The sequence below is a fragment of the Gobius niger genome (assembly GCF_951799975.1).
Source record: "Gobius niger genome assembly, chromosome: 11".
Lineage (NCBI taxonomy): Eukaryota > Metazoa > Chordata > Actinopteri > Gobiiformes > Gobiidae > Gobius > Gobius niger.
In genome coordinates, this window is record NC_136862.1 from 21,398,844 (window position 1) to 21,413,282 (window position 14,439).

The following is a 14,439-nucleotide window of genomic DNA, read 5'->3' on the forward strand; positions in this document are numbered from 1 at the left end:
AATCTTCCAGTCCTCTTTACAAACCTGTTACAGTTCAGCTAGATTTCTGGGTGTTCACTTACTTATTCTTCCCTGTCCTATGAATGTTTACATGTTATGGCCATGAAAAATATGATAAAATGTAAATGGCCGGGTGTTGTTAGTTTAAGCAGACACTGTTGATGAAGATCAGACCACATTTAGCGACGGATTTAGGCAGAAATGTGAGAAATTCAAAGCGTTCACATACATTTTCCTCCCACTGTTTGTAAGATGTTGTAAAAATGCATTACTATATGCACTGTCCCAGCCATTCTGTTATATTCTATCACAGTCGTTTTTCTGAGTGAGTGTGTATGAAAGATGAAAACAAAAACAAAAACACGATCCTTGTCTAGAAATGTGAATGTACAGTATATATTTGAATAAATCACTGAGAAAGACTGGTGTTTGAGAGGCAGTTGCTGATGGATGATGTAGCTTTTGACACCACACAATGTCCACGGATACATTCACAGCGACCCCATATCAAAACCGCAACCGCAAGAAGGATCGTTCGATGAAGCTCCGTGATTGAACAGCCTGCTATTTATCCGAACAATAACAGTGGAATATATTTTTATGAGACAGCGCCTGAATTATGAAGCGCTTACATAATTTGTCAGAGTGGCACGGGGAGACGGTGGCAGATTCTCCCAGAAATGAGCGGAAGAAGAAAGAAGAGACAATGTGCAAGTTTCTAAAAGCGGCTCCTTCAGACTCCGACCAGGGATTTGACACACACTCGCTCAGGCATACAGGCGTAAGAGCAGAGAGGCTTCATGTGGCACCAGAGTTTATAGTCGTGTTTGCAACAGGATATTGTCTGGATAAAACAAGTGCGGTTATAATGATGTTGAGATGTATTGCTACAGACTGACATGTTTGATTGGAGGACTGCAGTTATACGGTGTGTTTGTTGGTAATAAAATGGCTAATTGGAATCTTAGGAGTCTGAATTATACCAAAACTATACCAGTGAGCTCCACCTCCGCCAAAGTATGGTGATAATTTGAATCCGATCTTTCTGATAGTCTGCCAGTTTGGAGAAATTCTCAAATTATGATTCAGTGTAATGCAGGTCTATGCTTGAACAGTCGCTTTTCTCCTCCTGTCGAACCATCTCGCCATGCACTGAGTGAGTGACAAGCCGGCTAAATTGCAGTGCACTGTGAACTCAGCAGTCGGCATAATAAACATACTACGTGCAGTCGTGCACATGAATCGTGATCCAGGCTCCAAGAAAGTAGACAGCTCACGGAAATCACAACTTTTCCCATTTTTTAGCTGTTGTCTGGCGGACAATGAACATATTTATCACACACAAACAAAGTCAAGCCAAAATTGGATCCATGTGGATGTCTTCTCACAGAAAATTGTCCAGTAGTAAAAACTGCCTCTCATTGCTAACGTTAGCATATGTAGCATGAAGCTAATGTAATCTCCTGGTTAGCATTGTCCGCTTTTTTAAGTATTTATGGGCTGTTGAACCACTTTGCTCCTCTCCATGTCTCTGTATCTTTATTTAGTTGGAAAATATATTCATAATTCAGCATGTGTTGAAGTAATGGTAGAGAAATGGGAGAAATGTATTAAAGGGGGGGCATTATGTAAAAATCAAGCTTTTTATCATGTTAGTGTGTCATTCCCTCCTGAAAAACATGCCTCCAGTGTTGCTCAGATTGATTCACGTATTTTTGAGTAATCTTTGAATCTCCTGCCAGCAGCCATTTTCTTGCTGTTTTGCTGGAGGGGACGAGGCCCCTCCCATGTTCTCTTTCTCAGTTCAGCCCACAGCACCCGCCCCTGCAGACTTAGCTTTTAATCTATCTATTTTAAATATTTTTGTAAGAAACCCCTGGCTTTCTTTGTCTGTACTCATTTGCATAAAGAAAAGAAGAAATTTAAAAAACAACAACAGCGTACTGAAGGGGGAGTGCTCATGGACGTGCCAGACAGGCTCGAAGTTTCTTAAAGACACAGAGGCAAAATCACACCAAAAAAAATCTGAAAAAAACACAATACCCCACCTTTAAGTCATATTTATAGATTCATTTAAGTAGTTATACAAAGAAATAATATATTCATTTATGTTGAAACATTATCTCAGCCATAACTGTCTGTGGTGTTTTCTGCCTAAGTACCAAACTTTCTCAAGTATTCTCAAGTAGATTTCTGAAGTTTAAAGTTGTAAGCTCCTGTAGGAAAAAGGTTGGAGACCCTTGGAGTAAGTAAAGCCAAATGCAAATATGATGGATTGGATTCTTTTCCTGAACCAGCTCTGCCTTTTATCCAGGCTTGGAAAAAGTGTGGTACATTAGCTTGTGACATCGTGTCCCCAGGTGTCATTACAGGTTTTTCATGTGAGGTCAAATATCTAACGCCGTGTGTTAACATTATGGCAATGCAACATCTTACTCCTGTCAACTAAACAGAAAACAAATGTTCTACTTTGCCCCAAGTAGAGAAGTGCACACGGTTCAATGTGTTCTTGATATAAATGTTTTTGTTTGCGTTGTGTCCATAGGGAGAAGATGCCGTTCCACCATGTGCGGGCGGGCCTGCTCTATCCAGACAACTACCTGACCACCTCCCTGGCCGAGGGCAACGAAGCCTTTCAGCTCACCAGTATCTCCACAGAGGAGCTGGGAGGTGAGTCCGCTAACCTGTCCCCCTGTCCTGTGTGAGTGGAAGAAGGAGGGCCTGAACAGTGTTAGGGAGGAACCGGCAATTAATGTTTCGCTGCTAGAACAATGCCGTTACAATAGTCCAATTCCCGTGGGGAGAGGTTATTCCATTTAGCCGATCACTCACTGCTTGACTGGCTGCATTGCTTTCCAATTATGTTTCAGTGGAAAATCAAATCAGCAGCGTGACTTAAGGAGGCTTAGTAGTACAGTATATCGGTGCACTGAGTGTAGAACTACTATGTTCTTAAGGCTATAGATTGCACTCTCTTCATGGCTACATGTATCTAAATGTACATTCAAGTTCTTCATTTCTCCATGGCAAACTCATTTAACGATCTGTGCCAGGATTTTTTCTCAAGAAACATATTAAGCTTCATAAAAGATGAACTCATATTGGCCCTCCTCAAGCGCCACTCTTTTCTCTCACCCACCAGACAGACCCACCAAAGCCCAATTGTTTTGTGAGATTGTCTGCTTAGAAAGAAAATATCTGTTGTGTGGAAAAGATGGAGATTACATGTGTGATATTTTTATATTCAGTTCACAGTGAGCCTTTTAAACACGTCCAGGTGCTGAGCATCTGAGAGTGTGCGAGAATTACATGCATTTCAGACCATGTTTCAGTAATAATTATATCCTGGACCAATAGCAATTTGCTGATTACGACCATTAGAATAATAATACTCATACAATTATCTTTTACTGTCTTCTTTCTCTGCAGTGCTCAATTTGTCTTTAGGTAGGGTTTGTTTTCTTTTTAAATATAAACAAAAATGTATATAAAGTGTGGTATTAAAGCTGCACTACCTGTTTTCCCCCCCATTTTCATGCTGTAAAGCTGAGCATCATCTCTTAGCTGCTGCTCTAACTCATTTCTAGCTCTTACAATGCCTCTCACACATCCCGGCGGTTCACTAATTACAGTACATGCACAATTTAGTAGTATTTACAACTGAACCACCATAGAACAATATTGTGCTGCTTTAGACTCTTCCGTGCTAGCGATTGGTGCTTATCAACCATCCTGCCCCCTGTAAACTGCAGAGATAAAGAGGAATAAATGTGGAAACCTATGTGTGTATATGTTTTGTTTTATTAATTATAAAAAGCGGTTTCAGTGTGTCATATCGAGGTATAGTAGTGGTAACAGATGTAGTACTAGTAGTAGCAACAGTAGTCAATAGAGACCTGATTAGACATTATCCAGGCCTTCTCAGTTCAGTGTATCCACAGGGAGTGAGAGATGAAGAGTGGATCGGTGGCAGTGTGCGCTCCTCCTAATCCCCCTCACAGAGAAGCCCTGGGTCGGTCCTGGGTGATTTGTTCCAACTGATAGAAAGAGAGTTAATCACCACAACGTTTGGTCTTCCTCTGTTCTTTTTCTCCTGAAGTTTTGAGACATTTCATCTATCACTGAAAAGGCGAGTCGAGACCTGGGGGTCCTCCACACGTCCACACAAGAGGCACATGCATCAGAGAGAGAGAAGCCCATTCCAGTCTTATGGTGCATACAAATATGCCTCACTTTGTTTTGGAGAGGCAGCGAGATTCGAGATCCCGCTTTTCCCCCGACCGCGGCTCATTCACACTTTATTTAGCGAGAAGAGAAAATGAGAGCGCTGTAGTGGCACCAGCCTGGTGATCATCGGCCTCTGAGGAGATTGGCAGCATTGGATAAAAAGGATGAGAGCGAACTTTTAACACTTAAGTTCATGAATATCGCAAGCCTCTATGTCAGATGAGGTGCTCTGAAGCGGAGAGTGACATGTCTTGCTGAAGGCCTGGATCTTTTCAGTTTCAAGTGCAAACAGGGATATTTTGTGCAGTGATTTGATATTAAAATTAAAAACTTACGACTTAAAGGCACTTTAGGCAGAAGCCTAATATTCAACATGATTTGAAATTTCAGCCTTAATCTACTTCTAGCTAAAACACTTGTTGCCAGCACACTTGTTGTCACAAAGCAGTTTGAATATGGCTATAAAAAATATATCATTGCTGTTTTGAAGACATGCTTCTAGTGAAGGCAATTTGAGTTCCAAGTAAAGGTGTATGAACTGTTTGGGCTTTTCAGAACACGACTGAATGCAGTATAGCGCAACAGTACTATGCATGAAGGAAAAAACACACAATATAAAAGATTAAAGGAACAGGCCACCGTTCTTCCATACTGAGATATGTTCTTGAGCTTAGACGAGTTGATACATACCTGTCTGATCTTTGTGCGTGCCCGTGGAAGAGTGTGGTAGCTTCTAACTTCACCCCCACTTGGAGCCATACGAATATACTGGGAGAGGCCAAATGCTAACAACATCTTTGGTCATTTTGCGTGACTGAGGGCACGCACAAAGACCAGCCAGGTACATATCAACTTGTCTAAGCTCAGTTAAGAACATGTCTCAGTATGTAAAAATGGTGGCCTGCTCCTTTAATTTGAGTTATTTTATTCAGCCATTTGTTTTTTCCCTTTGTGTTTTAAGAATGACATAATGTTCCCAGTGTGACCCAACAGCGGGAATAAATAAAATACATACATTCGGGCAGGGTCATGAACTCCATTAATTGTTATAATGGGGGTCGCGTCCCCAAAAGGTTGAAAACCACTGGCCTGTAATGAATTTAATTAATTGATTAAATTAATGAATTATCAATGTACCTGAATTATCAATGTACTGGTGTGTAGTTTGTGAAAGATATCAGTCCCAAGGTGCCACAAGGGAAACAGTAAATCGATTTTTCTATTAAACCATGTACTGGCTTGAAACTGTGCTTAAACTGAAAGGAAGTGGGACCTGACAGACACCTCAGTGCTGATCGACCTTAAGCACTTGACAGAATGGTCCAGTTGATTTCTACAGTGCACGCTTACTTTACCTGGTGACAATGTTGTTGTTTTTATATCAAGCACCAGCATAATCATTTTTTGTGTAAATTATAATCACGTGTGGCTAACAAAGTCAGAAAAATTTAGCTCATATCTAGTTTTCCGGATCAGAGGATATTTGGAGGTCTGAACAAAAGGGGATGAACTTTTCACTATCACAGCACCCAGATAGTCCTATTACACTGTGTAAGACACGTGAGGAGAATAATTATGAAGCAGAGATGCAGATGAACTTCATGTAAAATTCATTGTTTGGAGTTAAGAAAAGGGATTTAGGCAAAGTGAGATTTGTCCACCCCTTGTCTCCAATTATGTGACTGCAGCAGAGATCTGACACCATCGCCCACCAACAGAAACTCACAGAGAGGAAAGCTGAGTGTGTGAAAAGAGTATTACAATATGACTGTTTAGTGCTTCTCAAACTGTGGCGCAGGGACAAGTGGGAGCTTCTAGTTATATTTTAGCATTTAGAGTCCTGGTAAATGGACCTATTTGAACATTTCACAACAGTTCTTTCGGTCTCACGTTTGAATAAGCTATGGCCAAAGATTATATCATATTCTAACTTAATCAATGCGTGGTTATCTTATATGAATTGTACGGGCTTTAGGAGGGGAACATCCTGGACCTGATACAAGACTCACAGAAACATACCAAGGCTGTTCAGGCAGACATTCATTCCCTATAGGCCTTTTAGATTCAAACTAATTGCCACTGTAACCTGATAGCACCAGATTTAATGCTATTGTAATTATTGTCTTATGGAATTCACCTTTTCAGTTGATCTATTGTCAAAAAGCTGAATATTTTTGAGCTGGTTTACTACATTTCCCCACCCTCTCCTCTCTCCCCGTTTCCGAACAGACCCGATTGATTGACAGGCAATTAGACGCGCGCTGACTTGAGTATTTTGTAAAACCTCTCGGGACTTTAAATGGACCAATTCACTTGTTCAAATCTTCTGTGTCTGTCTCTTCAAAATGTGAGAGTTATTGTGCGGGTGTGTTAGCGAAGCATGGTAGTAGTCATCCCTGGGGCTTTGTAAAGACAAAACAAAGAGTCTATGAAAAAGAAAAAAAAAGTGAGATGGGGATAAGAAATACGGTGAGATAAAAGGATCAACCTAGCTTTAATTTGCCTGATAGCAAGTGGCTAATATGAATCCTGGTATCAGCACAACAGAGGCAATTCTAATGTAATCTTACGCATCAGTGCACCTAATACAGCTTTACAGCCGTCTGGTGTTTGGCTGAGGGCATTTATCGAGTCAGAACTGTTCTTAATAGTTGCCATTTATAAAAATCAACAATAAAATGATAAAAGGGTCGTTTGTAGTCACGCACTGGATACAAGCATTAATCAAGTCATTAGCACTGTCTTACAATGGAAACGCAAGGCATTAGTGTCTGTACTCCTGCGATGCATTGGCAGCAATAGGGAAATCGATATATGCAATAACAAAAGAGAAGATAATTGTCCAAAGTATAAAGTGCGGAGATAATTGCCAAAAGGAAAATTATCTAGAATAAGCTGGCTTTGTGTGTATGCAAGAGTGTATTACTAAATTTAGAGGCCCGGGGGGCAAAAAACATGACCAAGCAAAAAAAACATTGGCTAAAAAGAACAGTGTTCTTATCACTGACATAAAGAAAGGCAATGTTTCATGGCTTGTATGTTGTTTAGGTGATGACAGCCACACAGTAGTTTGGCAGTATTGGCCTTAATGTTTTAGATGCATCGTGTTGCGATGTGCATTATTATGGCATCAGACTTTACAAGAGTATAAGAGTATAAGTATAAGAGTGGTGCGCACTGAATGGGTGCTGCTGCCGGATGCTCTCTCATCGAATGCAATTTCTCCATCTGTGAGATCAATAAAGTATCATCTTATCTTATCTTATCTTACAACAAGACTGTAAAGTAAATAACCCCATTGCAAAAATATACATGCAATAACCTCTGTATTTACGTCACTTTATCTGCATCACTTTATCAACCTCTTGCACTATGGCTGTAAACCAGCACTGCATATACAGACATTTTTTGGTTATGTCTGTTTATTCTATTACAATCTATACTTTTTGTCCACATAAAGTTCTTGGTCATCATTGTATATAGCTGAATGTAACAATGTGAGTTCAATAAAGGCTTATCTTATCTTATCTTATTATTTTGTCCTGTCCTTGATTTTGTCAAGGTCAAGATTATGTGCATGGCACGATAAAAAACTGTCACCACTGCCCCAGTGCGACTCACAGACGAGGGAACAGATCATGAGTGTGGTATGGGTCCATCAAGTTGGTTGGATGGACCTCGAGCTCATACATCCCTGTTGCATCATTATGCACTTATACTTTGGATTCTGATAGTGACATTTTTATATGGTAGTTTGATTCAAGACCAGTTGTAACTATGGCCACCAGGCTGTGTGTTGTTATTTTGGGCATGTTAATGGGCAGACACAGCGGAAAATTTAGGGAGAGGGAGAGAGATTTACCATGGAGCAGACGGCCAGAGCCAAAAATCAAATCTGGACTGCTCTTTTTGGAATCACAGGAGAATCATGGGGTGAAGACTGAATATCAAACAATCTATTTCAAATGTATTAATAGACAAAACAGTTTCATGCTCATAATTGCATTTTCATTCATCGAGTTATAGCATATTGTCCCTATATTGAAATACTTGTAAATGGTAACATTTATATACTTAAATTATAGTATATTAAATTATATTGTATACTTATTTATGTACATAAAGCATTTTACATCAAGAAACAACTCACCCATTCAGATTCTCATTCATTCACCAGTGACAGACACTGGAGGCAAGGAGCGTGAAATGTCTTGCCCAAGGACACAACAACAGTGTGTACCTGCAGAATTTGAACCGCCGACCCACCTGCACCACTGTCGACTACTTGTATCTTTTAGTACATGTAGTTTGTCTCTTCTCTGTCCTGAAGCCGACTGCCCTTTATGACAGGGAATAAAGTAATGAGAGAGTAAAATATTGAATGCATGCCCTGACGCTGGACTTTTGGTGAAAGAGTTTTGTGTGACATTTTAAAAGTTCTCCACACATTATTAAGTTATACAGTGCCTCTCGAAAGTACTAATACGCCTTGAACTTTTGCACATTTTGTCATGTTTACAAGCATGAAGATTTTATTTCAAATTTTTTACTGAAAGTTCACACACAAGCAACAGACAACTGTGAAGTGAAAGCAAAATGATACGATTCTGTTATTTTTCAAAAAATAGAAAAGTGAAAAGTGGGGCGTGCATAAGTATTCATACAGCATTTTTCTAAGTGCATTAAATTGCCTTTATAACATTCCTAATGACTCCAGAATGTTCACACCTTGCCCTAACTATTAAATAGAGGGTGTAATCTACTCTCATTATAATTACAGCTGTTCTGTGAGGGCCTCAGAGCTACGGTCGGCATGTATTGGTCACTAAACAACATCATGAAGGCCAAGGAGCACCAGAGAGGTCAGGGATAAAGTTGTGGAGCTGGAGGAGCTGTGAAGAAATCCTGTTTGAAGTTTGCTAGAAGTCATATGGAGGACACAGCTCCATGTGGAAGAAGGAGCTTTGGTCAGATGAGACAAGAATTTAACTTTTTGGCCCAAATGCAAAATATTATGTATGGAGTAAACCTGACACTATTCATCGTCCTGAGTGCACCATCCCCAGTGTCAAATATACGGGGGGAGAATCATGCTGTGGGGCTGCTTTTCCTCAGCGGGGACTGGGGAGATTGTAAGAATAGTTGGGAAGATGGATGGAGCCAAATACAGGGACATTTTGGAAGAAAATCTGCTGGAGTCAGAAAGAGAACTGAGGCTGGGGCGGAGATTCACCTTCCAGCAGGACAATGACCCTAAACACAAAGATAAATCTACAATGGAATGGTTAAAAAAAAGAAAAGAAACTATTAATGTGTTAGAATGGCCCAGTCAAAGTCCTGTCCTATTGAAAATCTGTGGAAAGATCTGAAAACTGCTGTTCACAAACGCTCTCCTTCTAATTTGACAGAGCTTGAGTTGTTTGTTCAAGAAGAATGGGCTAAAATGTCTCAATGTGCAAATCTTGTAGAATCAAACCCCAGAAGACTTGCAGCTGTTATTGCAGCAAAGGGGGGTTCCACAAAGTATTCATTCATGCTGTATAAATACTTATGCATTATTTTTTGAAAAATAACAGAATCGTATCATTTTGCTTTCACTTCACAGTTGTCTGTTAATTGTGTGTGAACTTTCAGTAAAAAATTCAAAATAAAATCTTTATGTTTATGGTTAAAACCTGACAAAATGTGCAAAAGTTCAAGGTGTATTAGTACTTTCGAGAGGCACTGTACATCTGTGCTTCTTGCTGTAATGTAACAAAAGCTACAAATACAGTGATTTAGCAAACAATAAACAGCTCCCAAAAATCTAAACGGAGCAATCTCCCAAATGCAGAAATAGGAGGTAAAAATATGGTTATTTCAAAGCGTGCAGCTAAATCATGCTTACAAACCCTGAATCCTGACATTCTTTTCTTTCTTTGCAAAAGTAGTAATTTGGGGGGAAATCAGGAAGTTTGCAGGGGCCCTGATGTGTTGGTGCTGTGAATGGTCAATATGTGACAAATGAGGGTTTACCTATTTTCTATTTTACCTACATGTCATAAGAAGTGCGTGTTAATGACATTTTGTGCTACAATTCCAATCTTCCAGATTGAGGCAAAAATAGGTAATAATGTGCATTGAGAGAATTTATTAAAGCCATGCAACTAAGAGGACGCTACAACTACAACACCAGTCAGAAAAAACCCTCGAGCTACCTTAAAAGCAACCAGCACAGTCATGTGGACAAATCATGCTCTTGCACTGCTGGATAAGTTCTCTTCTTCAGCATTATCGTTAGGTTTGCGAGCTCCCTAAACCTGCTGGAGATGAGTGCACCAGCTGCATGTGCGCCTCTTACATACTCTAATGTCTCACTCTTACTACCTGTGGCCACTCAAACCTAAGCCTCTGTGCCCTACACCCGAGTGTAGCTTTTAAGGCCAGTCTGGGGTAGTCGTAAGATCAACATGACGTGCGGGAAGTAGCTCTCAGATGCCCAAGGAGGTGGCTCTTACCGCGGGGGTGTGACAGCCCGCGACCACGGGCTGGCCAAGGATACTGCCGGCCGCACGAAGGAGAGCAATCTGCTCGGACTACGGCCCATGGATAAGCCCTTGTCCCCGGCTGTGGAGGAAATTGCAAGGCTCTGCTAAGAACAACTAAAAACATCCTGTAGCAATGAAGAAAGTAAACGTGTCAGAAACCGCTTTTTTGTGAAACGTCACAAAATCAAACGACACGACAAGGCCAATAATCGCCGCTTTGTGGCTAAATTTTGTTTTTGCAATAGAACTCTTCACATAATAGTAGGAGACAGATTTTTTGTTTACTACTATGGCTGCTATTGCTACTACTTGGCTACTACTCCTATACTAGTAGTGTTTCTTGTGCACTGCCAATACTTCTCTTTGAAGCCTGTGGGCATCATGAAGCTAAATAAAACTGGGTTTGTGCTTGTCATTGGTGCACGGCTGCGTCCCTTCTCTTAAACCAGACATAAATCAGTATTTTGGTCCAGTGTGTGAAAAGCTGCTGTCCTGCTCTAAACCCATCAATGTCTGACAAATGCAGTAATAACAGGGACAGAGCAAAAGCAAACAGATGATCACAACCCTCAGTCGCACAGACAAATGGAGAGTAAAGACTATCTCTGTGCACCAAGTAAACAATATCACCAAGACAAATTAGTTTTCCAGAAAATAGGGCTTATGTATTACACGTATTAGTCACTACAGTCGAGGCATCGTCCATATTTCAAAATTTGCTGCAATTTAAGCTATTTATTTGTTTGCAGGTATTAAAGTAATTTTGCTCAAAATATTTTCATTACTTTATACAGTTACCTCCAATACAAATGTTAGTTTCGATCACACTCCTGTGTTTTCTCAGGAGGCGATGTTAATCAAAGGGTCTATACATCGGACATGTTGATGTTGACCTATTTTTAATTTGCTACCGTTTACAATTAAATGTACGGTTTTGTACCAAGCTTGTTCCCTCAGTGCAAAGGGAACAAACTGATTAATGTTACACATTCACAAAACTGCAATGACCACAAATCCTTTCTCTCATCCTCAGGTGCGTTTGTACATTTGCTCGTCTGCTTCACCGACATTTGTCTTGTTGTTGATATTCAGACAGTTTCTCTGTTTAAGCAAATCAAATCTTTGCAAAACCTTGTGAGGCAACTGCTGTTGTGATGTTGAACAAATAAAATGGAATGGTTATTGAATTGTTGGGAGAATTAGAGGTTTATTTGGTCTTGTTCGTGCACTATTATTATTTGAATGTAGCCAGAACTGTATTTGACATTTGTCTATGATTGTTTCTGTTGGCCTCAGTCCAGGATATACCCAGGATACTATTTATTGTTGTCAAAAGTTGAAGAAGTTTAGACTTTACAGAGAAAAGAAGAGCCACCCGTTTGCAGCTATGTCACCTCAAATGTAGTATATTCTTCTGCATATCCACTGTGAGCTTTTGAAGTCCGCACAAGCTTAACAGGAGCCCACACAGCAAACACTGTTTCCTCGAGCATAAAGAAGAGCAGTCAGCATAACACAGAAATATTACATTTGCATAACCAAACGACACCGGAGTTAACTGTACTGCATATTTCTGACACAAATGACTTGCAGAAAAACAATGGCATTTCATATAATCATTCTCCGTGGCAAAGAGGAATGTGGCGCATGAATATTGTCCACATATTGCGTTGACTACAGTGACATGCTGTGTTTGTGTGTACATTGCAGAGATCCGGGAGGCATTTCGGGTCCTGGACCGCGATGGGAATGGATTCATCTCTAAACAGGAGCTGGGGATGGCCATGCGCTCGCTGGGATACATGCCCTCAGAGGTGGAGCTGGCCATTATTATGCAGCGGCTGGACATGGATGGTGAGAAAATCAGAGTCATCGATTTAACTCCAGCTGCTCGACAGTAATATGGGTTATTATTTAGAAATTAGAAATTATAATTCCCTCTTTACAAACATACCCACCGTTGTGTTTTGAGTCACACATTCTTGAGTAATCTCTAAACACTCTTGCGGCATCTGTCTGGCGAGACAAAGCCACCCAGCTCATCTGTGGCCCATCCTGCGACACGAGGTAATCACTGGGATGAGTTCCCGATCAGCAGCACAGATATCCCCACGTCCGCAGAGCAACAAGAAACAGAAACTGGAGTCTTGCAGAACAACACACAGTAGCACCTTGTGATTCTAACGCCAATACAGTATGTCACAATGGCTACATCCAGGGATGGATGAGGAGCGAGGGAGGAAGGAAGGGACTTTCATGCGTGTTCACAACGGAAATCACCGGGGGACTTTAGAACAGGCCGCTTTAGAGCAATAAACAAACTAAACGTAAAATAATGAACAAGATGTGTTTGAAATTATACCCAAATACCAGAAAAAAATAATCAAATAACCCCCAAAAATATTAGAGCCAAATTTATTCTCTTCTCCACAGTTATTTATCATAAAAATTCAGTGCCCAGGGAGTCTTCTCCAGATCTTGAGCTTGGTTAATTATCAAGAGCGCCTTGGTTTATTTTCCATCATAAGCCAAGCCCAAATGTTGCCTGTGTCACAAATACTACTGTGAAATTACTCGGGAGTTAAGCGGTGCCAAATGGCAGCTTGAGCCAGGACGTCATCCAAAATCTCCACACATTGTGCAGCAGGTGGGTCCCTGTCACAGATAAAATCCCCTGGAGACAGTGAAGGCACAACCTTTTCTTCAAACAACACTTGTAAATCTGTACAGAAGCAACGATTACAAACAGCTCCTGCTTCACAACAACATCTCATCTGCCTCTTCACTCCAGTGATTGAAGCTACAGTGCAGACTGGAGCTACATTTCAAAGGTCAAAAGTAAAAGCTTTTTCTTTCACGAACGTGTGATAATTTGTAGACTCGCTCAGCGCTCGCTTGAAAACCAGTCGAGACAGGCACTCAAACTGTGGTACAGGTATCGCTGGGTACATGTGGGGTCATGCTCCTTTGATTTTACCTAGTTGCATTTCTGCATTATATGGTTTTGATTTCATTACTGTATGATGTGACAAAAATATTAAAGCACTACTAAGTAACTCTTGCCCCTAGAGGCCATAAGCGCCACTGCAGGTGTCGTAGCATGTTTTTTTTAATTGTCCGTGAGAGTTAATACTAAACTGACAGAAAAGACAAAGGGAGAGAGGGATATTGTACATCCAATTACACAGTGGAGATACTTTTTTTCACTCAAACTTGGCTGTAAACACTGCTTAAGTGGTGCTAGCCCGAAGTAGCTTTTCCCGTTAGCCAGTTAGCTGATTCTATTGGTGTGTTTGCACCGACCCGGTGCAGTGAAGTTGCAATTGTGGTTTTCTGGCCAGAGACACCAGAGGGAGATGAAAGACTCCCCAGTCACCCCATTAACACTTGTATTATCCCCAGAGGGACTACGAAAAGGATTTATTAAGGTAAACAAGTTACTTAAACTACTTTATTACTTATATTTTTTTACCAAATTGGTTTTGAGCCCTACTATAAATAATATTCGATAACTTGAATATTTCAAAAATGATATTGTTCCAATGTTTCAAATCACTTAACTTTTTTAACAATTTCAGCACAGTCCAACAAAATCAAATACAAACTGTACGAAATGTGTGTGTTTTTTTTTTCATTTCCTAATTGAGTCAAAACAAGACAAAAATACTAAATAAAGAAAAACTAA

The 14,439-nt window shown here is 40.4% G+C and overlaps 1 protein-coding gene across 2 annotated transcripts in view; it reads left to right on the plus strand.

Moving 5' to 3' along the window:
- The window catches only part of caln2 (calneuron 2), a 56,089-nt gene that overhangs the window by 17,492 nt on the left and 24,158 nt on the right, over positions 1 to 14,439 (plus strand). For both annotated transcript variants that reach the window (XM_079566044.1, XM_079566043.1), the window contains exons 2-3: positions 2,546 to 2,670; positions 12,465 to 12,608. In XM_079566044.1, coding sequence (XP_079422170.1) covers positions 2,553 to 2,670; positions 12,465 to 12,608 — 262 coding nt within the window. In that variant the 5' untranslated portion in view covers positions 2,546 to 2,552. The remainder of the gene's footprint in view (positions 1 to 2,545; positions 2,671 to 12,464; positions 12,609 to 14,439) is intronic.